The sequence below is a fragment of the Amblyomma americanum genome, chromosome 3 (genome assembly GCF_052857255.1).
Source record: "Amblyomma americanum isolate KBUSLIRL-KWMA chromosome 3, ASM5285725v1, whole genome shotgun sequence".
Classification (NCBI taxonomy): Eukaryota; Metazoa; Arthropoda; class Arachnida; order Ixodida; family Ixodidae; genus Amblyomma; species Amblyomma americanum.
The window spans coordinates 164,565,422-164,591,289 of NC_135499.1; the positions used below are offsets into that span (position 1 = coordinate 164,565,422).

General features: G+C 41.2%; 2 protein-coding genes across 6 annotated transcripts in view; one reads left to right on the top strand and one right to left on the bottom strand.

The window, feature by feature from the left end:
- Positions 1–342: 342 nt before the first annotated feature.
- On the bottom strand, positions 343–21,526 carry LOC144125345 (uncharacterized). The gene is made up of 5 exons (XM_077658653.1): positions 21,327–21,526; positions 20,542–20,762; positions 13,058–13,229; positions 9,300–9,422; positions 343–612 (listed from the first exon to the last, which is right to left on the bottom strand). The coding sequence occupies exons 1-5, from the start codon at positions 21,391–21,393 to the stop codon at positions 476–478; spliced, it is 720 nt and encodes a 239-aa protein (XP_077514779.1). The 5' UTR covers positions 21,394–21,526; the 3' UTR covers positions 343–475.
- Positions 21,527–21,747: 221 nt separating this feature from the next.
- ctrip (E3 ubiquitin-protein ligase ctrip) overlaps positions 21,748–25,868 on the top strand; it is a 102,840-nt gene continuing 98,719 nt past the window's right edge. The window contains exons 1-2 of one of the 5 annotated variants that reach the window (XM_077658626.1): positions 21,748–21,885; positions 23,689–23,769. The gene's annotated coding sequence lies outside the window, so the exon portion shown is untranslated. Of the gene's footprint in view, positions 21,886–22,117; positions 22,252–22,304; positions 22,340–22,732; positions 22,755–22,931; positions 23,046–23,688; positions 23,770–25,868 lie in introns of those variants that run through there. The other 4 variants (XM_077658625.1, XM_077658628.1, XM_077658629.1 and 1 more) reach the window with 4 other exon arrangements.

Below are 25,868 nucleotides of genomic sequence, written 5' to 3' on the forward strand. Positions count from 1 at the left end.
TGCAGTGCAAACGATACCTTGTTGCAAACTTTTAAGCTGGTTTTTAAGTGGTGGTGTCAATCTGCCATGCCCATGACTCTCAATAGCACTGAGTTTGCTGCACTGGCCTAGGGCTCTGTCTTTTTTAAAAATTTGGTTACATTTAGCTGGGACACCTGGTATACCTGCAACTTGCAGACAAATGTATAAGGAAAAGAAATTATGAGCTGAGTAAACGGTTAATTGACAAAACAAACTACCATTTAGGCCGCTGCTTTAAGCTGCTGTCACTTATTAGTTTAGATTATTGAACAGGTGAGAGTAAAAGTAGTTGTCCAGCACACATGATGAAGAGATCATGGCTGTAACAATTTAAAAAGAAAGTGCATGCAGTCTACACATGCAGAGTTGCTGTAAACAATTTGCTGGAGGCATGTTTTGTGACCTGTGTCACGCAGTATAAAATGTGGTGGCACACACATTGTTGCAGATCCAATCACAGGTTCCTGAATACCATGACAGACCGCTTTTTCTTCGAGTATACCTTGAAGAGCACTGCACTGAAGAGGCTGTACACGGATATCCAGCACAGCATCGGGGCCCATTCAATCCAGGTGTGCTGGTCTATGCTCTCTGCATGTTGCAAACAGCACAGCACGACTTAGTCACTCAATTTTTCTTCCTTTTTCTACCAAACATTTCATTTGAAAAAGCGCAGAAAGATTTGGAAAGAACTTGGGACAATTGCCTAAATTGATTGCAGGTGGCGCAAAAGGACATCTTTTGCATCAAATATCGGAACAAAACATGTTTACCACAGCTGTAAGAAGCTACTGGGTGTGGATAGTTGTTTGTTACTCTTGGCGACACCATTGTGAATGACTGAATGACAACCTTGCAAGACAGTTTAAGTTATGTGAACTAATTTACATATGCCAGACCTTTGCTAAAAAACTTGACGAATTTCTGTTGGTTGCACTATATGGCAAAAGCTGCCGTGTTATTGATACTGCAATACGCTGTGAGACAAATGTACTCCAATATGCTTACTGCAGTAGCTCGGCCACTATTCTGCTGCGGCAGAGTATATGTTCGTGGGCTTGGTTCTTCCCGTCTTAAGATGGCAGCCACATTCTTACTGAGGTGCAATGAAAAAATGTTTGCGTGAACATTATGTTAACCTCAGGTGGTCTAAGGTCAAGCACTTATGGCATACCTTATTGCCTAGGTGCTGCTCAATGTGTAGGAATGCAAAATATTTTTATTTTGTTAGCACAATAGCCAAACGGGAGAGTTGGTGGTACATATTGGTGGCAAACAGCGCAACGACGCGGACAGAGTGGAAGAAAAAAATTTATTTTTTTAGTTGTACATACCAGCAATGCCTGAAGGCATTAATACAGACAGCTGAAAACACACAATTAGCCATAGAGACCACTGGAACTATGTGATTCAAAAGGAAAAACAATGCACAACGATAGCAAAACCAACAGCAACTTTGCACACATTTACATATTTAATGGCAGAGTCCTTGTTAAGGCAATCAATTCCAGCCATTGACAGTAACTGGAAGGAAAGACACTTCAAAATGCTGTAGTCCTGCATTCCACTTCCCCGATTTCCCTCCCACAATGATGTCTATCTGATAAAAAATGGGGAAGCCAATAAACTTTTCTGTTTATTCTAATTTGGCATAATAAATTTTGCAAAGCATCTGTTAAAGAATGGTTTTGATGTGTATAAATAGGTCCCATACTAGCCTTGTTTGAACATCAGTAACAGTACTAGTAAAGTTGTAACCCAAGGTACAAATCGCACTGCACATTTTGTATCTGTTCGAGCAGTGACGTATGTAAAGTTTGGATGTCCCAAACAACAACAGAAGCATGTACCATTTTTGGCTGAATGTGAATGAAATACAAAAGCTTCTTTACTTTTAAGGGTGCAGTTTCAAAACTGCGTAATAAGATTTAATGTCCTACTTGCTTTAAATTTAACCTGCTGGGCCTGCCTTTTCCACGTAAGGTTAGATTATTTTGGTCAGATGTGATTATAGATCATCAAGACAGTTAAAAGATTATGCTGAATACCTGCTGTCTTTTCTTCTCCTATCACATGGAGAAATAAAAGAGAAACTGGGTAGTCCAGTTAGTGTACCGAAACGTTATAATGAAAGCAGATTGTTGGACAAGACCAGTTACAACCTGTGTACAGTCCAACCAGTTCAAAGACATCCAGCATGCTAGAGCAGAGCAGAGTCAGGGGCCTAAACATACAAGATATATCTTGAAAGAATAACGCAGGCGGCAGCTGTTTTGATCCTGACTTGTTACCTGCTACACTCCTGCTAGCATTTTGTATATCATGCCTGACTAAATTTCAGCTCCTGCTTTCAAGGTGAATTTTTAATGTTCCTGCTGTGCAGCTGTTTTTTGGCTTTTGTAAGTTGGTACCGGTACCCCCATGCAAAGGTCCTACATACTACTGAAAAATCCACTATTTTGCTACCTGTCAGTGCTAAAGGGGTTATTAAAATTGGCATGCTTTCTAATAATTGGTCAACAACCAATTTTTAAGGAGACAAATTTTTGGGGCATAGTGGGAACTGTTGTCGCCATTGTTCGATTCTACAACAGTAACTTTAAGAATGCCACATAACATACAGAAGGCTTTTTCCATAAGTGAAAGCTCTTGTTTTCATGTATCACAATAGTGCAAACGGTAATAAGTGAGTGTGAAAGTGATTGGATCTGGCCAAAACTGATTTACTGAAGACAAATATGGCAAGAAAGGACTGCTCGATTACTTTTATGGTAATGTGTATTCATATGCTTTTTTTTACGCATGCATGTTTCAAAAACTTGTTCTAGTAATCAAGAACAGCACTTATGAGTTCTGCCATGGTGAGAGAGTTGCCACTTTTTCACTATTTTACTTATCAACGTGAAGTTAGTACTGCTTTTCAGCAATGCTACCTTCATGATACTGCAAACTTCTTGTTGTTTTTTTTACATTAGAAGATGCTACGAAGAGAGTGTAAACATTAATAAAAATAACAAACACTTTTAAAAGAAAAACCATAGTACATTTAAAAACAGGTTGGATATGTATAACTAAATTTTGTTATGCTTTGCAGCACTAAAGTTCCACCATAGGACACCTCATCATCTTGTTTAATGTGACTCTTAGTGCCAATTCCATTTTTAACCGGTAATACCATGCCTGATTCTACTGACAAGAAGTAAGATCTTTTGGCTTGTACCATACCCTTGCAATGCATTTTGGTTAGCTTTAAGAGAGTCTAGACACTGAATACTTGCTTGCATATTTTCTTCTTTCTAATGATGCATATACATGGATCACCCTTGGTATATAACAAATGACTGAAAATTGAATTTCTACTTTGGGCTGTTTCAGTTGCGGTTTCAACAACTGAACGATGGCTTTGTCGTGTAAGAAGTGTTTAGGTTACGTGAAGCATGAAAAAACTGCAGTACTTTTGTTGGGCTTGCCCCTCCTCTGTGGGGAGGTGGGAGATGAATTTTTTACCAGTGGGTGCCCAGAGGTGCCCCCAGTTTTCCCTCATTAGGAGTACAGTCCTCTTATCAGTGTAATCATCTGATAGTGCTGAAACCGTGGATCAAATGCTGTAATAAGTTTCTTACATCCTATGCAGCTCCAGATACCAGTAACCACCCTCTTAAAGTCGGTGACAGGCAGTATACTAAATTAAACAAGAAAACTTTCGTTGAACAGTCGAATGAACATACTTTAGAATCTCAGAGAATATTAGATAATTTTAGAATTTGGGGCGAATATATCTGAATACTATTCGAATTTTTTTTCGCTTCATTTCATTTCTTTTACTGCAACTGCAGTGATAAGGCCATCCGCAAAATCATGGTATGTTGCATGGCGCGTGAGACCAAAAGATGCACATCCACCACCAGGCATGTATTCAAGAGGGGGCTTGAAGGGGCCCTGGCCACCCTCTTTACCTGAAATTGAGCTTGGTAGTGCTCCTGTTGAGCTTGCTCCCCCCATGCAGAAATTTTCCTCGGGCCCCTTCCAAAAAAAAGTCTTGGCTACGTGCCTGCTACTTACTGATAAAAACATTAAAAACCATGTTTCTGCAACAATAAGATCAGCTGTGACAAGCTCATCCTGAGGCCGTACATTGTCCAGCACCCCTAAGGTTTACTCATTATCTCTCTCTCAATTCCAGGTTTTCACAGCTTTTACAGCCTGCTAACTCTATCCTGCCCTGAACATACACACCATGCACTGTGCATTTACATAAAACATGCATTGGCGGGAGAAAAATGGGTGTATGCCATGCAAGCTTCAACCAAATTGCACTGTACATCACATCTGCGTGTGGTTTCAGAAATGCTAGAGGGCAGGCTGTTTTTATCCGCAGGCATGTCAGTTCCTGTTTTTTGATCCTTTGAGTTCTTGCCTTCCGGAAAAAGTGTAGTCGAAGCTCATGTGGTATGCACCACTCTCACTACTTCTTACACCTCGTTTTAAGGCAGAGGTTCCACACCTGCACAGCTACTGGCTATTTTTCACAATTTTTGCGCAATCACTGTGGTCAGTGCTTAAAGTGAAGGGGTCTATCAGACCCCCCCCCCTATTAGTATTGACAAAGGATCTAAGAAGCCCCGCGCTAGAATGTAGGTACTGCACGAATCTGAAGCAGGCAAGCAATTTTTTATTCTCATTGCCAGGGGTGGTCGGAACATTTCTTCTCTAACGTTTTGAAAATTGCATCGTGATTTTTAGTAAGAATAATTAACACATTTTCTGAGACCTAAGATGGATAAAAATAAAAAGCCGGCAGCACTGAACAAAAGCTGAAAGAAAAAGGGAAGCCCGTGACCTCACGCCACATGTCAGTCCAGATTGAGCTGGCCACTCAGCTCCAAGGCTACACAACAACACACGACAACGAGCTCACTGACAGAGCATGGGGATCACTTGATCCAGGTCTGTGTCATAAATTGAGCAACCAACGGCCTTTAAAACGGATTTCTTGCCTTCGTATAAAATGATATGTAAGACAGGCCTCCAACTGGTTTCTCTCTCTCCCTCTTTATTTGTCTCTCCACCTGTGCTCGTTCACCCGCCGCTGTGGCACAGTTGTTAGGGCACTCAGCTAGTGAGCCGTAGCATCGGGGTTCGAACATGTTAAAGATCCCCAGGTGGTGGAAAATATTAGTGCGAAAGCACTACTCCAGACGTACCAACCCCGAGCAAGAATCTTGTCTTGTCTTGTCCCAGGCTCCGAACTAACCTGAGCTTACCCGAGTTACTTGGGTAAGCTTGGGTTAGTTCGGAGGAGTGTCGCGCAAGCTGCAGCCAATGGGAGGCAGGTGGCAGTTAAATTAACAATTTGTCGCCAGAAGTTGCTCGGGAAGAGCAAAACGGGTCACACAATCCCTACCAGTGGCTGTGACAGAAACAGTCACCTGCCAGTGCAGCGGCAAATCGCTTAACCGCTGCACCACTGCACTGGTAGTGGTATGAAGGCTCACTGCGATATATCGATGTTAAGTAGAGAATGACCAGTTCTGTACATATGGGTATTAACCCACCAAAGCTGTCACGTCGTACCTTTAAAGGGGCTTTGAAAGGGGCTCTAATAAAGTAGCGGTATGCCTGTGATGTTCAAGGATCGCCACTTCACGAATATCCTCCAGCAAAAATATTTTTGATTCGCTTTATAAAAGCTGAGTTACCTGTAGTCAAAATTTAAATTTCAGCATCTTCGTGCCTTTCCCTCTTCTCTCGTCACTATTTTCACGTTGAAAGTTCAGCGCTTGTCCACTGGCCCCACTGTCGGGGGCGAAACTTCCTGACCTGCCGGAGCTACGCCGCTTATTGGCTGCGGCCATAATAGCTGCCTGGCGTCTGACTTTAAGCACTGTAGTCCTCCCCCTTACAAGAGAAAAAAACGTTTTAGCTCATTAGAAACATAAATGTATTTGCATTTCAAAGGTGTGTGTGTTGTTAAGGGGGGAGCCTGGTCTTGAAAACAAAATTCTATTAATGTAGTCATAATCACGAAAACTTCAGGGAACATGTATGTTTGCGTGCTGATTCTAGATATGTCGTTTAACTTCATGTAAAACAATTTCTTGAGAACTTATGTAATTTTTATGCAAGTATTTTGCGATGATAGCCAGGATGATAATTTTACCCTTACTGCATTCCTTGGTATCAAGAGAACCCAATGGCATTTATTTCAGCAAGTTTCCCACAGCAAGTTTTCTTCAAAGCTCTTCACAAAATACATGCATAAAAATTACATAAGTGCTCAAGGAATTGTTTTACATGAAATTAAATGATGTATTTAGAATCGGCACACAAAAACACATGTTCCCTGAAGATTTCTTAACTGTGACTTCATTAATAAACATTTTTTTTTCAAGACCACGCTCCCCCCTAGTAAAAATTGTTGGTACGAGTGGAATGAGCAAGGAGCGTAGTGCATAAAATAGTACTTTTACTTTTGTTCGACTTGCCTGCTTGCAGGTGCGCTTGGAAGAAACTGCTGCTCCAAAAGAGGGCTACTTTGCAGCATTTAGATAAAATGTTAATCTTGGTACGCTGAGAGTGGGTTTTGGCTCTAGTGGATAGTTATTTACTACCGGCGCTTTCTAAAAAACATCAAAAATGGTAAAAATGATGTGTATTAGAAGTTAAATAGGTTTTCATCTAATTAACAGAACACATGCATATTTGTCACATTTGTGGGACAGGCACATTTTGCTATGTGTGCAAAATTGCAAAAACATGACCCATGGAGGTCTGTACTGTAGTTCTTCCCAAACGCATCCTGTGAGCTGGCAAGTTAAGAGTACTGTTTTATGCACAATATTTTTGCTCCCTCCACTCGCACCAACAAGTATTGCTATTATCAACGCATGCTGTTGAAACGAAAATTCATTTATTTTTCTAATGAGGTAAAACTTATTTTTTTTTGTCCTAAGTGGGAAGACTGAAGCAATCGCATAAACGTCTTTAAAAATGGCCAGTGGCCGCAAAAGCGTGAGACCCCCACCTTAATTCTTTTATATCCGCAGCAGTGCCCTAGTGATTGAGCATCCACCTCACATGTGGGAGGCCCAGTGCCACCGGGTACCCACTGGGTACCGACCGGTGATACAGTGGGTACAAGCTTTCCCCAGTCCTGGTGCTTGGCTTATATGGGGTGAAACGCTCGGGAAATGTGTCTTAGGCCCCACATTGAATAATTCAAAACACCTTGTGCCATGGCACTCTTTAGCCAAAGCTGCCCTTGTGCCATAAAAATACATCATCCTCATATCCAGAAAATGGATCCAAATTTTAATGTCTCTGATCATTGTAAGCTTTCTTCTAGTGAAAAAAAATAAAGCTATAGAAGGAAAGTAGTTTAAGCAAATGAAAGTTAATTAGGATCAAGTTAGAAGAGACATGTAAATATGTTAATGGAATGTCAGTACACTACACTAAAGTGGAGTACGATTAAGATACTAAACACACACAAGAGAGCTATCAGCTGTTACCCGAACTCGGCGATAGCGGCGCTACTGAATCCTGCTTACATCATAGGTCGGTGTTTGTCCACAAAAAGTAATTAGGTATGCTTTCTCTTGATGGAAAACGTCTTAGTCTTGGGATCTGGGGAAAATGTAGAGTAGCGGAAGGCATGTTTGCTGCTTCCGCCCCCTCATTTTGGCGCTCCCGCTGATGTTCAAAAAGCTACAAGTTGGAGCTTGGATAACATTGTTGGAGACAAAATAATGCAACACGCTATTTCGTATTCATTTTCGCTTCCTTCTAGAGACTTGTTTCAGAAGTTTTAGGAAAAAATTGGAGATGGGTTTTTTTTTTCCTTTGATTTTTGAAAAACACTACTATATTAAAAAATGCCAGTTTTAGGGCAATACTTCTTGCACTTCCCTATACTATATTACAATGAAAGTCGGTACACTCTTTTCGCACTTTGATGCTTTTCTGTTGTGAAAATTTGAAGGAGACGTGCTTTATATTTGAGGAGAAAAAAATTGTTGAAAATAGTCTCGTTCGAGACTTGTGTCATTTTCGAAATTTTTTGCAGTAAGCGACAACTTCTTTAAATGGCGGAAATAAGCCTGACATATTCCTTCTCACCTGTACACTTAGCACGAAAAATATAACCATAATGGCTTTCATATTTTGATTCTTACGTCATTGCAAACTCGGGAAATTGAGCTGTGCGTGAAAACGCTGCCTCTGCCACGATGTCGTTTACGTTTTTTTTCTCCTGAAATATTAGCATTTTCACAAAACAAAATTCACTGTTGGCCTGCTAAATAATGTGTGCACAATATATAAAAAAATTAAGAATAATAGGATTTCAAATATCTGGGCAGTTTGATCTCTCGTTGAATCATCCTGGTATATTCGAAGAAAAAAAAAGGTTCAATTTTGTGCAGAATCTTAAACATCCAATGCACTCTCGTGTCACACCTCGAAAGAAGGTATGCTACTTCTAGAGAAACAAAGCAATTTCATATAAATGGCAACTACAGTATTTGAGGCAGTGTTGTATTTACATATACCATTTACCTATGAATGCAGAATACCTGTTTTTCTTACCAGTAATGCTGCTTTGTTGTGGTACTGATCATTGATTCACTCTGTGCCTACTGTCCCCAAGGTGTACATGTAGATTCCTACATCCATTTTCCTGTGTTTAATTTTTGTCCAGCTTCTCATCTAACCTGCTACCTTTTACCATTCATAGAGTGCTTTCTAGTTCTGGCAATCAAGACATAATGTGAAACAATTGCATTTTGATTTTGGAAGCTAGGCTAGTAAGCAAACCATTCATACAGGCAACAGTATCAATAAAGCAGCCATGAAAATGTGCTACAAAAGTTTCCGCCTTTTCCTTTTCTTGAGAGTTAGCACAACTACAGAGAAAAGTATTAACACTTTCCATTATTCTAGTCAACTGCTCTCTTTTAAAGACAATGAGCAGTGGCAGCAAGTTCATTGTTAATGTTTGGTTATTGGCCAATGGAGTGTTATGTGGCAAAGCAACAATGTAGACAGTGAGGCACATTACAATGGAGGGCTCCAGATTAGTTTAGATTGCCTGTAGATACTTAATATGGACTGAATCTCAGCACATGGGTGTCTTTGTGTTCTGTCTCTGCTAAAATGCAGTTGCCCTCGCCAGAATCAAACCAGTGAACTCGTGCTTACCAGCTCAATGCTATAGCCATTGGACCACCTTAGCGCATTCTTGAAGTTTAATTTGTTAAAGGAACTAGGTTCACTCTCACCACAGTCATCCGGTTCATCGCTGCCATCGCCACAGTGATCAATTCCATCACAAAAGAGTGCCTTGGAAATGCACACTTTAGATTCCAGGCAAGGAAACATGTTGTTTGGGCTGCAGCGGCTTCCTGGGACATGAGAGAACAAGAGTGATGGTGCTATTTTGTCACTTAGCAACCACATATGTTTGTCTTGTCAAAAGAGGTCTCAGAAATGGCTTCAAGAGTAAAGGCAACAAATGCACCGTACTCGTTATAAAAAAAGCACAAAAAAGTAAGGGAAAAGCACAACATTTGAAACACGAGATGCTGTGAAAAATGCAGGCGTAAGAATAAGCAATATGACACTTCTTGTATCTAACATTTCAGAAACACTATATAAAAAAAAAACTTTAAGGACAATGTACGAATTATTGACCCTAAAAAAGAGAACATTTTAATGTTCCGGTGCTACCTGGGTAGGTATACTTGTTCCAGCAGCCACTGGCTCCAGCAGCCACTGGGAGCAAAATAACAAACCTGCACTACAGAAGCCAGTAGCATTTCGTTTCAAAATTTACACCTGGGAATGATGATCGAGTGAAGTGTTTATAGATAAGAGGCACTCGAAATCAGCAGCCTGGGATCACCAGAATCAGTTGCTTTCACTGCAGAGAGATGAATGCGGCTGATGTTTTGCCTCTGACATTCGTGCAGCTTTAATTGCCAAAGTCCTTTCAGCATATAAAACGTCCTCTTAAAAATACTGAATGCTTCTCCACTGTTTCGCACACAAAATGCTGCCTCCAGTAGAGTTCAAATCTCATCCACCTTGGAAGATTTCCCTGAATACAGTGGACTAGCCTTCACAATACTCTCTGAAATACTAATTGCGCATCCCAGTCGTATTTGCACAGAATTTATTCCTTACAGAGTGGAGCAGAGTAATTGCTGGGCTTTTTAACCACTTTAGCTAGTCAGCTGCCAGAAAAACGCCTTAGAAAGCATAAAGCACTACGGTGGGTGGGTGCTATTATCCAATTATCTGCAGTGCTCTCATCACCTGCTTCCTACACATGCATGAAACAGCTGGTTACCTTTCCAGGTAACCAGCTACTTGCCAACAGTGCAGTCTGCGGTGAGATCGCGGAAGCTTCGGCAAGCAGAAGCGGAGTCAGACAACGTGTAGTCACAATTAAGGAGCGGAGTAGTGTTCATCTTGTTCTCTGCTTGTTGCTGGGCAGCTTTTCTTTTTGCTTTTTAAGGGTCCCAAGAGTGCGTTGTTTTCATGGAATGTATTCTGTGCAGAAAGGAGCCTTGCACACTCCTCTGCACTCTGCCTCTCCTAAGAACGGTCTTTTTCTAAATAGGTGTTTTAGGTTTAATACCTTGACACTCTCACACGGCAGAGGAAGATATTTGTGTTGGCTTTTGTGTCGGCTCTCAATTATGAATGCAGCACAGTGAAAAAAAATTCTCACAGTGCTCCTTCAGAGCAAATTGACATTGATCCAACAACACAGATGACTCTGTTTCCGGCCTTCCTCCTTGTTACTTGCATTAAGGCACTTTCCAAAAGGACGTGCCAGGTACTTATAAAACTTACAGCAAGACCTGAAAAAAGTGTTATTGATGGCGCACAGGAATGCTATTTTTCTCTTAAAAATAAACTTATGAGCACTGTGAGCTGCAAACTGAAGAATGCTTGTGTAAGCCACTAATGCACATCATTAAAATCTCCGCCAATATTGTTTTATTATGTTAAAGGTCTCTCATGAGGTATTGTATAAGCCTGCCACACTTGCAAAAGAGCTTTGATATGCATGAAACACACACATTATTTTCCCCAAAACCAGAGTAACTGATTTAACTATACCATTAGGCCACAATTAATTTTTCACAGTAGTCTCACCACCTGCCTCCTGCACACACCTTCATTAAGTTTCTGGCTTACCAGTTGGGGGTGGTATGCTTACTTTGCTATTTGTTAGTTTCTGAGCAACTTTTTGCTTGATTTCACTGATTCCAAGAATGTATGGTTCTCTCAGCATTCTATGTGCTATTAATTGGAAAATATGGATTTTGCCAGGAATAAGGCATTGACGTAGTCTGGCCTTCAGTGTTTCTTGGCTGAAGCCAGGTATTTTGTGAAGATTGTGTTAGTCTTTGCCACTTTATATAAACGCTTTCATCACGAGGGAATTATAAACCAGTTTGTAAATTATAATACAGCACGCATATTATCTTTAGCTCTTTCTTAAGCAGTAATATTCTATTTTGTACATACCTGCATATATTGAGCTTAATTTTGTTTTAACTCTGTGCCCTGGATATATTAGCGTTATAGTACCACTTTGAAATGTCATGTCGAGTACCACTTTGAAATGTCATGTCGGCTGAATAAAGAGGTACTATCGCAATCAAAAGTTTTACAGAACGCATGTTCTCAGACTAAAGTTTACTAAAGGTGCCCCTCATGACCCAGCCATGCATTCGCGTCCCATAAGCTTTTGATTGTGATAGCTTGTGCTAAACATATCAAAAATACACCTGCTGTCAAAAGTTCATGGAAAGCATGATTAGGTTTGGTTTATGGGGGTTAAACATCCCAGGGCGACTCAGGCTATGAGGGACACCATAGTGAAAGGTTGCTGAACTTTCTACCACCTGAGGTTCTTTAACGTGCACTGAAATCACACAGTACACGGGCCTCTAGCATTTTGCCTCCATCAAAATGTGACAGGTGCTGCAGGGATCAGACCTGCATCTTTCGTGTCAGCAGCCAAGCGCCATAACCACTGAGCCACCGCGGTGGGTCAGAAAGCGTGATTAGTTAAAAACAGAATTTAATTGACACCTTTGCATACAGTTTGGAAAAGATACTATATGCAGCATACAATTACAAGTGTTAAACTTACACTATGCACCATTAAATCTCAAGCAATGCACCTTGAATTAAAAAAAGTCATGTTCCTTAAACTTATAAAATGGAGGGTACACCCTTGAACTAAAGTAAGACAGCCACTGCATTCTTCAAATTTAATGATCTACTTATCTACTCCTGCTGATAATGCTGTATTGTTTTTTGCTTTTACGAATAATCTTAATACATTAACATCTGTCCTCTGTGGGGACTCACCCTGTTCAGTCCCCTTCGGTTTGCTTACCCACAAGGGCACCCGCATCGCAGCGACACCAACGCCAAATGGCGTGACGGCTGCGGGCGCAGGCGGCGGGAGACAGCTCTAGCTCTTCGGCTTGGGAACTGATTGCGTGCAGACGTTTTGGCGCGGTGCTCCGCTCTCAGTCCTCACAGGAACATTTTTTCGCAACTTTAACCCCGTCCGGCCTCGAAGTTCTCCCCTGCCCTAGTGTGGGCGAACGTTCGCTCGTAACCTAGCTTGCTCAATTCCTTAGCTTATATTTGTTGCTAGCTGGCATTATTGTAGTTGCAAATGCTTTTCTGTGTCAGCCAGAGTTGTTCCTTTATTCCCATAAAGCTATGCCCGCTGTGATCGACGTGCACCCGGTAGCGCTCGCGATGATGGGGTGGGGTCAGCGGTGTTGAACAGTGATCAGCTACAGTTATGCAGGGAAAACGTAATTATCCCCCTGTTTCAACCCCACACCTCGGGACCAGTAGCAGCAATTGTTTAATATAGAAGGCAGAGGAAGTGTTCCTAATTATAGTTTCATGCTTTTTATGCATGTGCTAAGCTCTGGGTTTATGCACTGTTGTTTTTCAGCCATTGGAGCGAAAATGGCCAAAATATTTAAAGACTTACTGCTGACATAGCCAGTAAATAAAATGTTGAGACCAGTGTAGTTTGCACTTGGGGGAGAGTTCGAGGTCACTACTTCCAGAGTGATCCGGTTTTCTCGCATGGCAACAAAGCGAGATCCGATAGCCCTGGCTGTGCAGAGTGGAGCCAAGAGGACCCTTTCATTGTCGCTGAGCTGCAGTGCAAAAGTGAATGGCACACTTTATTAAGGCATGTGAGGTGCAGAAGGCATTTTGCATCTTCTTTGTAATCAGAGGTCTCCATTAATATGCAGTGCCATACACAATTGTTAAAATGCTCGCTCATTTGCAAAGTTGAAATTTCAAGGTTTATTTCATTCACGACTGCTATTTATTTATTTAGTTACACAAAATACCTCTAAAGGCCCTCAATTTGAGGGTATTACATCAGGGGGGGGGTACAGGCAAGTAATCAGAAGAAAAATAAATAAGCCAAAAATTCAAGAAACTACAAACAAAAAACAGATAAAAGGATATGGATCCTTGGAATAAAAATACAAAACCGACATAATTAAACATTGAAGCATAAATTGCAAGAAACATTAACAGAGCAGCAGACAGTAAAGTTAATACAAGTTATACAATGTCTATCCACAACGGCGTGAAAATAAAACAACGAGAATCATCAATAACAGAAATAAAAGCACAGCTCCATCTGAGATTGAGTAACCTCTGTCACAATCAAGGAGAGCAGAGTTCTCAAATTTTCAAGTGATGAGTAGGCATCATCATCAAAAAATGTTTCACATGTGAAAGCTCCTTGTGAGACAAGTATGAGAACAGTTGTATGCAAATAAGAGCATGACACTCCTCATGTACTTATGTGGAACTTGAAACAGATCCACACTGTTTTTCATCAGGGATCTTAGCCATGTGTACACATGAGGAAAGAGAACCGTACAGATAATTCTGTGTGCAGCAGATCTTCACTACACAAAAATTAAAAAGTGAATGCTTCAGTTCGTTATTTACTAAATTTTGGATGAATGATGCAGTTGAAATTTCAGACTGATTCAGGTGTCATCTGCATTTCAAAGCAACTCTGGCAGACTAGTTGCAGAAAGGTGCTGCAAAGACTTATGTATACTGCATATTTGCCATATCCTTTCCCTCGCTCCTACCCCTATTAAAACAGCTCACTTTCCAAATGTTTGTGCGACAAAAGCTTGAGTATGCTAATGCTAGTTCTGACTCACACCATAATAACCTTAGAACGCCTCCGAGTCGGTTCAGAAACGCGCAATAAGATTCATTTCGTCTAACTACTCGTACAATTTGAGCACTAAAAGCTCAAATAAATTTACCCTTTCCAGCTTCGATCATGCCATAGGATAGCATGTCGTAACCTTTGTCATAAATTTTTCCATATTGTTTGCCTTCCGATAACGCGTACATAAAAAGAGCCCACCACATCACCCACTCCTACCATTGTAATACTGTTTATCCCCTCAGCCCATACAGCAACTTTTCAGTAGTCATTTTTCCTGCATACAGCATAGGACTGGAATGGCCTGCCCACTGAAGTTGCCACCAGCATCGGCCCGCATATAATCAAGCGAACCACCGAAAATATTTCAATGCAATTTTTATTATCTTTGTTTGCCATGAAATGTCCACACCTCATGTAATGTTATTATGCTGTTTAACTACTTAAAATTGCATCTTAGCTGGGTGTGGTGCCCAGCCTTTCTATCATCCTTTTTTCTTTTTTTTTTTTGCAATAAGGATAAAGAAACTGCAGAAGCAACACAAGAGTTGCAAGGCTGAGTCTCTGTCAAGAAGATATGTGTGAAATAAAATGTCTTTTGTACACAGAGAAGAAATAACTGCCTTTCAACAGCATGTTTGCCTGGATACTTAAGCGTAATTATTGACAGTTTTCATTGTCCATTCAAGTGAGTGAGTGAGCAGGCAATTAAGTTACATAATTTTGCAATAACAACCAAGTGAATTTGAAAATTATTTTTACTGTGGTGAGTTTTGGAAAAACTCCCAGGTTCTTCACCCTCCCAAGGGGTGAAGTGGCAGTAATAGGTGTAGTACAGAAAAAAATGTACCATGTCGCCGATTCAATCTGCACTTGGATAAAGTGGATAGCTAGTTGTAAGGTTCAGTGTGCCCTTTAATGCTACACTAGAGAGAAGCTGCAGTAATCAGAATGCCTGTTACAACTTTGCTCTTAGCCTCAGATATAATTCTGTACCACTAATGGCATTAACTCAAAAGTAATAACCTGGATAAAATCTTACCTCACAGGTCGCACGCAATATGTTGAAATGAATAATGCACAATCCGAACGACTGAACGTTTTCTCCGGGGTCCCACAGGGATCCGTCTTGGGACCGATCCTTTTCCTAATATATATCAACGATATCCATGCCTGCGCTGAACCTGGAATAACAATAAGGCTTTTTGCTGACGACTGCGTTCTGTACACTACGGTACGTAAACCGGACGACCAGTTAAAATTAAATTCTTCTGTAAATAACATTGCCAGGTGGTGCGAAACAAGGGGAATGGAAATTAATATCAACAAAACGTCTTGCATCTCATTTAACCGTAAAAAAGTGCCTCTTGTATATTCTTACAATTTATCAGGATCTAACGTAATGAGGGTGGATACTCGAAAATCAATGAAGTTGGTAGCACAGTAGACCTTCCAAATCTGAATCTGCATGAAGTTGAGGCCTTGCACAGACTGCCATCGAGGCCAGATAAGGTTCCTGGGATAATCATTCGTTTTTCTCAGCTGCAACAGAAAGACAACTGGCTTCAGAAATGCAAGAAACTGAGAGACTTGCAATCCAAGGTATCTGTCACTGAGAACCTTACTCAGCGAAATAGGTCGCTTCTCCTTGTTGCCAGGAAATGGACTAAAGAGAATGGCTTTGAATACGCTTGGCACACCAACGGTAAAGTTCTAGTCCGAAGAACTAATGGAGAATCCGCACATATTGTTCGTGTGGAGGATGACCTGGCAAAGCTCGTCTCGTGAGAGCACTTGCTTGTAGTGTGTTTCTTTTAAATACAAAAACTGCTAACCATCATGAACAGCTACTCCAAACCAAGTGACCTGAATGCGACTGTTGGAAAAGAATCAGCATTGTCACTTTTGCATATTAATTTGCAATCGGCAAGAGGTAAAGAAGAAATTTTACATGAGTTTCTAAACGAATTTCAATTCAATTACACTGCAGTTATGATCACAGAGACGTGGCTTAACGATCATGAAGGTTTTTCTTTTAGTGGTTATCATACCTTTCACCTGAATCGAGTTGGTAGACGGGGCGGGGGCGTTTGCTTGCTAGTGTTAGATAGCATGCATTGTGAGAAGGAAGATGAAATAACTGCGTCAACAGCTCATTACGAAATCCTTTCTGTGCGCACTGGCAGAATTCTATTTGTTGTTGTTCATCGTCCTCCAGATGGCAATATCGATGACTTTTTTGAATATATGGAGAATGTCTTTGAATTTGCACATGCTTGTGGTTACACTATTTTTGTAGGCGGGGATTTCAACATTAATATAGACGAAAATTCTCCCCGACGAACTCGTATGCTGCTTCTTCTGGAATCTTATTTCCTTCAAAATGTCATTAAACTGCCCACACGCGTAACTCCCTCGTCAGCAACAATGCTTGACCTGTTAATTGTCAGCAAGTCGACTGTACTTATATCGGCAGGAGTCATTGACAGTTCCGTCAGTGACCATCTTCCAGTTTACGCAATTTGTACTTATGATGTCACACATACTAACCCTAGCATGAAAATACAAAAGAAAATGCAGCATATTAATTGTGACACGTTAGATACTTTCAGAAGTGCTGTTATCAAGTTTGACTGGGGGCCTGTACTGAAATATAAAAATGCTGATGAAGCATTCCATTTTTTCTTAGAACAGTTCGTTTTAATTTATAGGGAACGTTTTCCATACAAGACGGTTAAAGCAGCTAAAAAGGCTCGCAAGCCCTGGGTCACGGCCCATATTCTTAAAATGAATTCAAAGAAAAACACTGTATCAGAAATTCCTTAAAAGTCGCGACTCAGAAGACTTCTTAGTCTTCAAACGACATCGGAATAAACTAAATGCTGTCCTAAAAAAAGTGAAAAATGACTATAACATCAACCTATTTTATGGCATCAAAGATCAAAAGATCATTTGGAAAAGACTAAACACACTGTTGTGTGAGGAGCAATCTAATGTGCCTAGTAGTTTAATTATTGATAACGAAACATTTACCGGTAAAGACCTAGCTGACAAATTCAATGACTACTTCGTTTCGCTTGTAGATTCTGGACATGATCCTAGTGCTATTGATTACATAGACAATTATAAGTCCAATACTCTCTTCCTTACTTCGTGTGACGACACGGAGGTACTGTCAGCCTTCAGGCGTATGAAGGTTAGTAAATGTGAAGACCCATTTGGAATTAAAATGCAACCAGTTATGCATGTTATAGATATTATTTGTCCAACTTTAGCTCACATTTATAACTTAGCTCTAGATACAGGTGTATTTCCTTTTGAAATGAAAAAGGCAAAAGTGATTGTCTTACACAAAGGCGGTTCTAAAGGTGTTCTCAATAATTACAGGCCTACATCTATTTTGCCAATATTTTCCAAGGGCTTAGAGCGAATAATTTTTGTACGCCTGTCTGATTTCCTTCAAAAATATAATGTCATTACAATGAAACAGTTCGGATTTAGGCAGCACTCATCTACAGAACTGGCACTGCTCCGACAAAAAGAATTCATTCTCACGAACATTGAGAACAAAATGATCACTTTAGGAATATTTGTAGACTTCTCAAAAGCCTTTGACAGAATAAATCATACTACCCTTCTCTTAAAACTTTCTGCATACGGTATTAGGGATAAGATGCTTAATTTAATTTCCAATTACCTCAGTAACCGCGAACAGTTTGTCACTGTCGATAATTTTCACTCTGCTTACAGGCCTCTTAAACATGGAGTTCCTTAGGGAAGCTTACTGGGTCCGCTGCTATTCAATATATATATTAACGATCTAATAAATATAGATAAAGAAGTTGAATATGTATTGTATGCAGACGACACCACTTTCTTTTTAACTGGCTCAGACGTAAATAGCTTAGTGGCAAAAGGAAATGAAGTCTTGGATAAACTGCATCTGTGGTCTATCAAAAATTCTCTCTTAGTTAACTCAAGTAAAACAAAAGCTGTATTTTTCAGAGCCAAAAACACGCATTATAACATAGAAAATCCTCTGAGATTGGGGGTGATTGACATAGAAATAGCTAAGGTAGTCAAATCCCTGGGTGTTTACTTTAATGAATACATGCTGTGGGATGCTCATATTGAGCATCTACAGACCAAGTTGTCTCGTACAGTCGGAATTCTTAGAAAAATGCAATATATGCTACCTGAGAGAACCAAGCTTCTTCTGTATATCGCACTGTTCGAATCCAATATAAGATATTGTAACTTAATCTGGGGCAGCACTACTGCCACCAATAAAAACAAGCTGTTAACGGTACAAAAAACCGCGCTAAAAGCAATAGCAAATGTGCCTTCTTATTCGTCTTCTGGGCCTTTATACTCAAAATATAATATAATTAAAGTTTCCTCGTTTTATGATTTTCGCCTCCTCCAACTGTACAAATCCTTGTCCGAACGTCGAATGCCGTTCTTAGAAGAAACTATCAATTTACGCGAAAATACGCACTCCCATCTAACTCGCCATCATGAAGTTTGGTATGTTCCACGTCCTCGCACTAATTACGGATTTCAGACACTAAATTATGCCTTACCTACTTTGCTTAATCAATTTCGCCTACCCAGCTCTTCCGTTAGTTTACCTTCGAACCAACAGATGAAAACTTTTTTATAATTTTTGCTAGCCTCGCCTTTGCGATGCCTTGATTGCTCTTTGTGTTGGAATGTGTTTGCTTTGAAATGCCTTTTCTTTTTGTATGTGATGTAAGATATATTATGTTGATTGCTTTTCCGGTTGCGGATGAACCGTACGTTCTTATTTTTTTTCGATTTCTTTTTTGTTATGTTCAAATTGTGAACTAAGTGCTTTGTATGTTTGTATGTATGCTTTATATGCTTTTATTATCCCTGCCGCCAATGTAGTTTAGGGGAAGGGAACGTTGTCAAGCCGCAATATTGCGGCTTTTTTTTCCCTACTCCTCAGCCGTGTGATTTTCTTTACATGTCTGGAATAAAGTTGACTTGACTTGACTTGGTATTTAGGCGTTACATTTACCCATAAGCTAAGCTGGAACACGCATATATCCAACACGTGTGCAAAAGCATTCGAACAGCTCGGGTTCCTCCGTAGAAAACTGTCAGCAGCTCCTCCTCATGTAAGGCTAACAGCCTATAATACCCTCATAAGGCCCATCCTTGAATACGGCACCATCATTTGGAGCTCCCATCAGTCTCACCTCAGCGAGAGAACAACTCGAAAAAATTCAAAATAAGGCCCTCCGGTTTATTTATTCCTGCTACTCGTGTCATGACAGCGCATCTTCCCTGCGAGCTAAAGCGCATATCCCTACCCTTGCTTGTCGGCGACGCGTTGCTTCGATGAAGTTTCTTTTTATTCTTTACAATGATCGCATAAGACTTGATAAAAATCAATACATCAAGGCACCTTATCATCGTTCGAAGCGATTAAACCATGAAAAGTGCATCAGACCCATCCCAACGCGATGTAACACATATAAATTCTCATTTTTTCCGTTAGCCATTGCAGAATGGAATAATCTGCCTCACGAATTCATGGACGACGTCTCTCTTGATATCTTTTTGAAAAACGTAGTCGTTTTTTGAAAAACAGAATTTACAATAAAAAGAGCATCGTGTTGACCAGATTGTATCGCTTCATGGTTTCGTCGTTCTCCTTTCCAGTGTTTTAAATGCATCAAAATGAACGTGTATAGCAATGCGCATGTCCTTTGACCGTTGATGGTCTCAGCCTACTTGCTATGGTCTTTTCTACTGCAGGCGCATGTTTTGTATCTCGCGTATGTTACACTGGATATGCTATTGTTTTGTATAATTGTCCCATTATTTTGCCCACTCCTGTAACAGCCTAACTAGGCTTACAGTATGCTTAAATAAAATAAATAAAAATAAAAAAATCACTGCCTGGACTGTCTGAATTATATGCGAACTTTCACATGCGAGTTCATGTGCAAACTGCCATTTCATATGCTTATTTTTCCACCCTGGGAAATGGACAGTGCTATAAACTTTTATGTGTGCACATAACCTAGCAGCAGTGTGAGTTAACATCTCCAGTTGCTTTATTCACTGATATGCCCTTCGATATGCTTTGCTCAATAAACATAGTTTCATGTGTATTTTTGCTTTATTCCTGTGTGCTTTTTGTATAGCTACTCTTGCTGCTTGGCACATAGGACAGCACAGAAGCAGACAGGAAGTAGTTATATGGGATATATTCCCTCTATGATTACCTTCATGTAGTCCAAGCACCTTGTTGCATCCCAGCGCATATTGAGCATACGCACAACGAAAAGCAGACCGTCTGCCCAGGGTGCACTGATGGTGAGAGAGCAGCGGGAGTGTCCCCGATAAGGTAGGTGCTGGCTCAGGGTTAGCAAAACAGCAGAATTGGCTCTCCTGTTGGAGAGCTCTAGGGAATCTTGGCCACTTTGACACTGCTCCAACAGGTGATCTGAAAGAAATATGACACATTATTTGCCATGCATGCTGTAGCATTTGCAGGTTGTACCAAAACAAAACATCCCACGTTCTGATTGCTACTCAAGACAAGTAATGCACTGATCGATTGCAGTATAACTGCGAGGTATAAACACTTCTTGCTACCCTTGGTAACTGCATACACATGTGTATATGTGACTGCACAAAACTAAACACCTAGGCATAACTCGTACGTTTAATGCAATGTTGCATGCTACTGCTGCAGTTTTCTATATGTCATGAAAATACGTCCAACTCACACACAAAGTATGAAATGTGACCGCAATTTCCAACCTTCTGGCCGCAAATGTGAGGGAAACCAAGACCAAGAGGAAGCCTCGAGCTTGCATTAATTTTCTGAATCAGCGTGCTTAACGAATTCACACATCACCGAGCATTATGAATTAGGCCTACAAAAAATCTAAACTTTCTCGGGTTCTGCAGTACAAATGATTGAAGTTGTTCGATTTTTTTACACTGTGCCCCCTTTTACTACACTTTCACTCGGGGTTACGCAGAAATACACGGGCGATCTCACACGACAGCTGGCCGTCTGCTCTCATAACGCAAGCTGCGACTAAGAACACAAGCCTTAATGTCATCATCGCCACAGAAAGAAATGATCTCAGTTTCAAGCAGAGCTGCGCACGCGCTGTATTTATCGCGTGCCACAGCAGATTTTCCGACGCACAACTGAGCGCATGTGTCAACTGTAGCAGACGACAATCCCTGACGCCGCCTGTCGGAACAGAGCAGTCGGAAACGCAATAAAGCTAAAGGAAAACTAACTGAGGAATCCAGTTTCAAAACGGTTAACCCTTATTGAGATGAGAAGAACATTTCCATTGTGCTCACATACGGAACCTATGCTCTAAGCCAATTTTTCTTCGTAAATGCCAGGTACAGTACGTTGTGGTGCCGTAATTCCAATTCGGTGGTGCGTTGGTTCGTCGGTCGTTCCGTACTTAGGTTGCTCTGTCGCGAAGCGCTCTCTTGAAGATTATGCCAGTGATTGCGTCTCGATGGAACTTTGAGAAGATGCTAGTGACACGGACACCTGGGACCGTCGACTTCGCAAGCCGACCTTGAAGCGCAAGGTAGCGTTTGTTCCCATTCAATGGAGAGATGATGTTCTGCGCGAGATTGTTTTGTTTAGCTGGCGCGTCACATTTTCCGATCGCGCGCGAAAAATAACCTTCTCGCGATCGGATCTACGAATGAGTCGTAAGGGCCATTTTCGATAATAAGCGCAAAAGAACAGCCGCTAGTCACGTCTAAAAATGTTCTGGCAAGCAAACACAAACAGACGCTGCTACATGACGGTGTGAGAAAATGTAAAAATTGCGCATGCGTCGTATGCCAGCCAAAGCCAGCCTCGGCTCCCGTTGCGTGTGGGAAATCGTGAGCCAGTCGACTGAGGGAAGCTCGCGGTACGCTGCTGAGCTGTCGTCGCAAAGTTATCGGTAGGTACAAGTTTTCCATCTCGCGTAGTTTTACGGTAGTTTATATGAGTGTATACGCGCCTCAGCGTTGAATTTTGGGGCTTATCCCGTGAGTATACTCTCAGTTGCTTGTAAACTTAGGCCTAGACTGCGTTGCGTTTTTATTTTTTGTGCGCCTGAAATTTTGCTTCTGTATTTGGGAGCGTTACCAAGTGGCGGACGTGTGGTACTCGCACAATTTCATTTTAATTCCCGAACATGAAAAATCAATGCAGAAAAATTGCGCAGCACTTCGGTCCAAACCATGAAAGTGAGGCGCGGACGCTACTATCGACGCCAGACTACCGCAGCTGACCAATCTGGTTTTAATCCCAGCGAGCCTTCTTTTTTTCTTTTCTTTTATGGATAGGTTTATTTCCTCGGAAAGGATAGGTGAACGGATTTCTTTGTTGGTGCGTTTCTCGGCGGTATGTTCGCAGCGTTTCGTTGAGATGATTCCCTGCTCCGAGTATTGTTTGGATCACGTATGTCCCCGTGTGTACTCTCTGCGTTGCGCTGTGGAGACACGCGCTCGCGTCTCATATCCAAGTCGCCCTTTCTACGCCAGTAAAATAGAAAGCAGACAAAAGTCTTCCCCCCCTCAACATCAGCTGCCTCACCGAGGCGAGTCGCAGTCAACGTCCCCGCTGTTAGTCATTCGTTATTTGGTGGGGCAGTCTCTGAGGTGTCAAAGCTAGTCACCCTGTTTAACTATTGCCCGCAGCTGTGACGAAAACGCAATGAGCGAACCGCACCATACATTCTCGCTGAACAAGGTATTATCTTTCACGGTACGCGTTGCTCAACTGCTTGCGTTGCTCAACGGATGCGTTGTGGTTACGGTAGCACGGCTTCTTCTCATTATCTGGGCGGCTGTTTTATAAAAGAACCCATTGCGGTAAATTATGGACGAGTGCTTGGCTGCTGTTAGACGTCAAAGTGTAATGTACTGCGCGACTAATATCTACTAGCTCGGCATGCATTTGGAAACAAGCATGCGTCCTTTCTTTTTTGCTTTATGGTGCTTAATTCACGAGTTCATAGCCTTAGCTTTCATTTTTGCAGTTTTCTTCTTCGAGGTTCTGTGCTTGAGCACCAATTGGACAGCTGTAAGAAAAGCGTGAAATGGCTTTATGTGTACTGTGATGTAACGTTGTAAGGCTGGAGTTCGAGGTGCTAAAGCTACCCACTTACTTCCATTCGTGATGCACTGCATTGAATTTTCGTGACTTTGAATTTTAGTTGAACTTTCAGTCATGCGTTGAATTTTCAGTCATGAATGTTCATGACTTTTCTGACTACAGCAGCAGCCTTTGTTTACTGTTCCGCAGATAGCTCTGAGGAAATTAAAAGCCAATTGCAGAATATAGGGGCCTTTCTTGTGTGTTCCTATTGATGACATTTCTGAATTTCTTTCAGGTTAGCAGCACATTGAGTGAAAAGCAGCATTGGTGGACGTCATCCCTTTATCAAAGACACTGCCATGTAAAAGTGGCCAATGTGAGTGCTGCTTGTCTTGTAACTATGCCAAGTTAATGAAATGTGTGTTGATTGCACCTAACCACTTTAGGGAAATTGATGCATGTTTCGCAGAAATGACTATAAAATAAAATTGTTTCACTGAGGCAGTGGTTCGCGCTTCTGCCTGTACCTACTTGTAATTTAAGGGTACTGATGGTGTTGCACAGACTGTAAACTAGTAAACAAACTGTTGTAATTGTAATAGTAGCTGGTAAATGGTTACAAACATTATGCCATTATGTGAATTTGCACATTGATTTGCTCTGACCCTGTGCACAGTGATTGGCCTGGTGCAGCAAGAGAAAGGAAAAGCAAATTATTCATCAAATCATGATGTCTACTACAAATACAGATTTACTAGTGCAAAGAATTGTTCTCGTGTAGTCCTTGTGCATTGCATGTTAGCACATAGTCGCTTGGAAAAATTTCATGCTGTTGTGCCTAGTTTGCCCTTTGGCACTTCAATCTGTCGGGCACTTCATCCTTAATGCTGTTTTGCTTTGGATTTAGGATTGGCTCCACCTTGGTTTTAAGAAAACATTGCAGTGCCGTATACTTCGAAGAGAAGGCAAGCGTTGCAGAGGTCGTCAGAAAGATAGGTGGGCGGATGAGATTAAGAAGTTTGCGGGGATACAGTGGCCGCAGCTGGCAAAGGGCAGGGTTAATTGGAGCGACATGGAGCAGGCCTTTGCCCTGCAGTGGGCATATTCAGGCATGATGATGGTGCTTCAGTATGCAGTGTTCTTGAAAATGATAGCTGGCATTTATATTAATGTTTTAGAACTGAAAGTGAAAGTGTACATGACATGAAATCTTGGAAATGCTATCTGTTGTGTGTTCAGTCTTTTAAGTGTACAAATATGGATGTCCCTGCAATACTGTTAAGTCCGTTGGTGATGTTTACTTTGAGCCTTCTTATCTGTTAAGCTCGTATCGCATCTCTGCACTACATTACTGGACAGTCACACCACTCGTGGTTCCCATCAAGTTTTCTCGAGACAGTTCAGCTTGACATGGGAAGAGCTGATTTCTTGCATTTTGTTTCATCTTGGGTGGGAAAACTGCTACAACACGTTGTAATGGTGGCTTGTTTTAGAAATGCTATGGTGAGCAACCGACATTTTTTGTTTTAGCTTAGAAATAAAGCTCTTTCAGTGTGTATAACTGGCTTGTGAAAAACAACTGCAGTGAGGCACTGGATTTTTGTGCTTATCTCAACAGTTGGCCTGCATCTAATAATGTTTTGTTTGGAATGATAAGGTTGCATCCTCTGGTAATTTTTATTCTTTGTTTAACTGGAACATGACTATATTTTTTTTGCCTTGAGACAAACACAGTTGGTGTACACTTATGGCCAGTGAGTTCAGTGTCATTACATTTACAGACCCAAAGGAAGTCTGTGGTAGACATAGTAAATGACGAAATTAGTCTAAGCTGAGACGGTGCTGTTTTCTATAAGGAGCTTTGAAGAGAACTATTTGTTCCAAGAGGGGGTTTTAAGTAACGTGCAGGTTAACTAACAGCTGAGGATACTGGACTGCCATATTTTCCAGTCTACTCCCTCCTTGCAAATGGCAGATTTTCTGAACAAAATTGCGTATGAGATGCACCTGTTGATTCGTTAGGTGCTCCTATAAAAGCATGCTGAGGACACGTTCATGAGAGAGTGCGGTGAAAATACATGCCTGTGGCAGCTGTCATGTGCAAATGATTGTCGAGCTCTGGCCAACTTGCCCTTTTCCCGCAGTCTGCTTTTTTTTTGTTGGCTTCGTCGACTGGAAAGTGCAGTATTGCGCCAGTCCCGGACAATTTTTTTAGTGCGACAGCACGATAAGCCTCCTACCCCGTAGAATCCAAAGGTGAATGTGAAGCCTCTGAGGTACCTGCAGGAATGAAATAAATATTGCCGCGACTGGGTTTCAACACCGGGGCGACTAAAACAGATCAGCTTATCTGGTTACTGTACAAGAGCACTATGCTATCGCTGCAACCGATCACGCCTCATGTTTAACTGCCACACACTCGCGTTGTGCATTGCACATGGCAGTCTTCATCAACTTCCATCTGTGCACAAAAAA

Coding starts and splice junctions, on each gene's coding strand:
- LOC144125345 (XM_077658653.1), bottom strand. CDS start 21,393: ATGATGACATTAAGGCTTGTGTTCTTAGTCGCAGCTTGCGTTATGAGA. Junction 9,423..13,057: donor ATTTACTGGCTATGTCAGCA/GTAAGTCTTTAA, acceptor CTCATGTCCCAG/GAAGCCGCTGCAGCCCAAAC. Junction 613..9,299: donor CGATGAACCGGATGACTGTG/GTGAGAGTGAAC, acceptor TGCAACATGCAG/AGAGCATAGACCAGCACACC.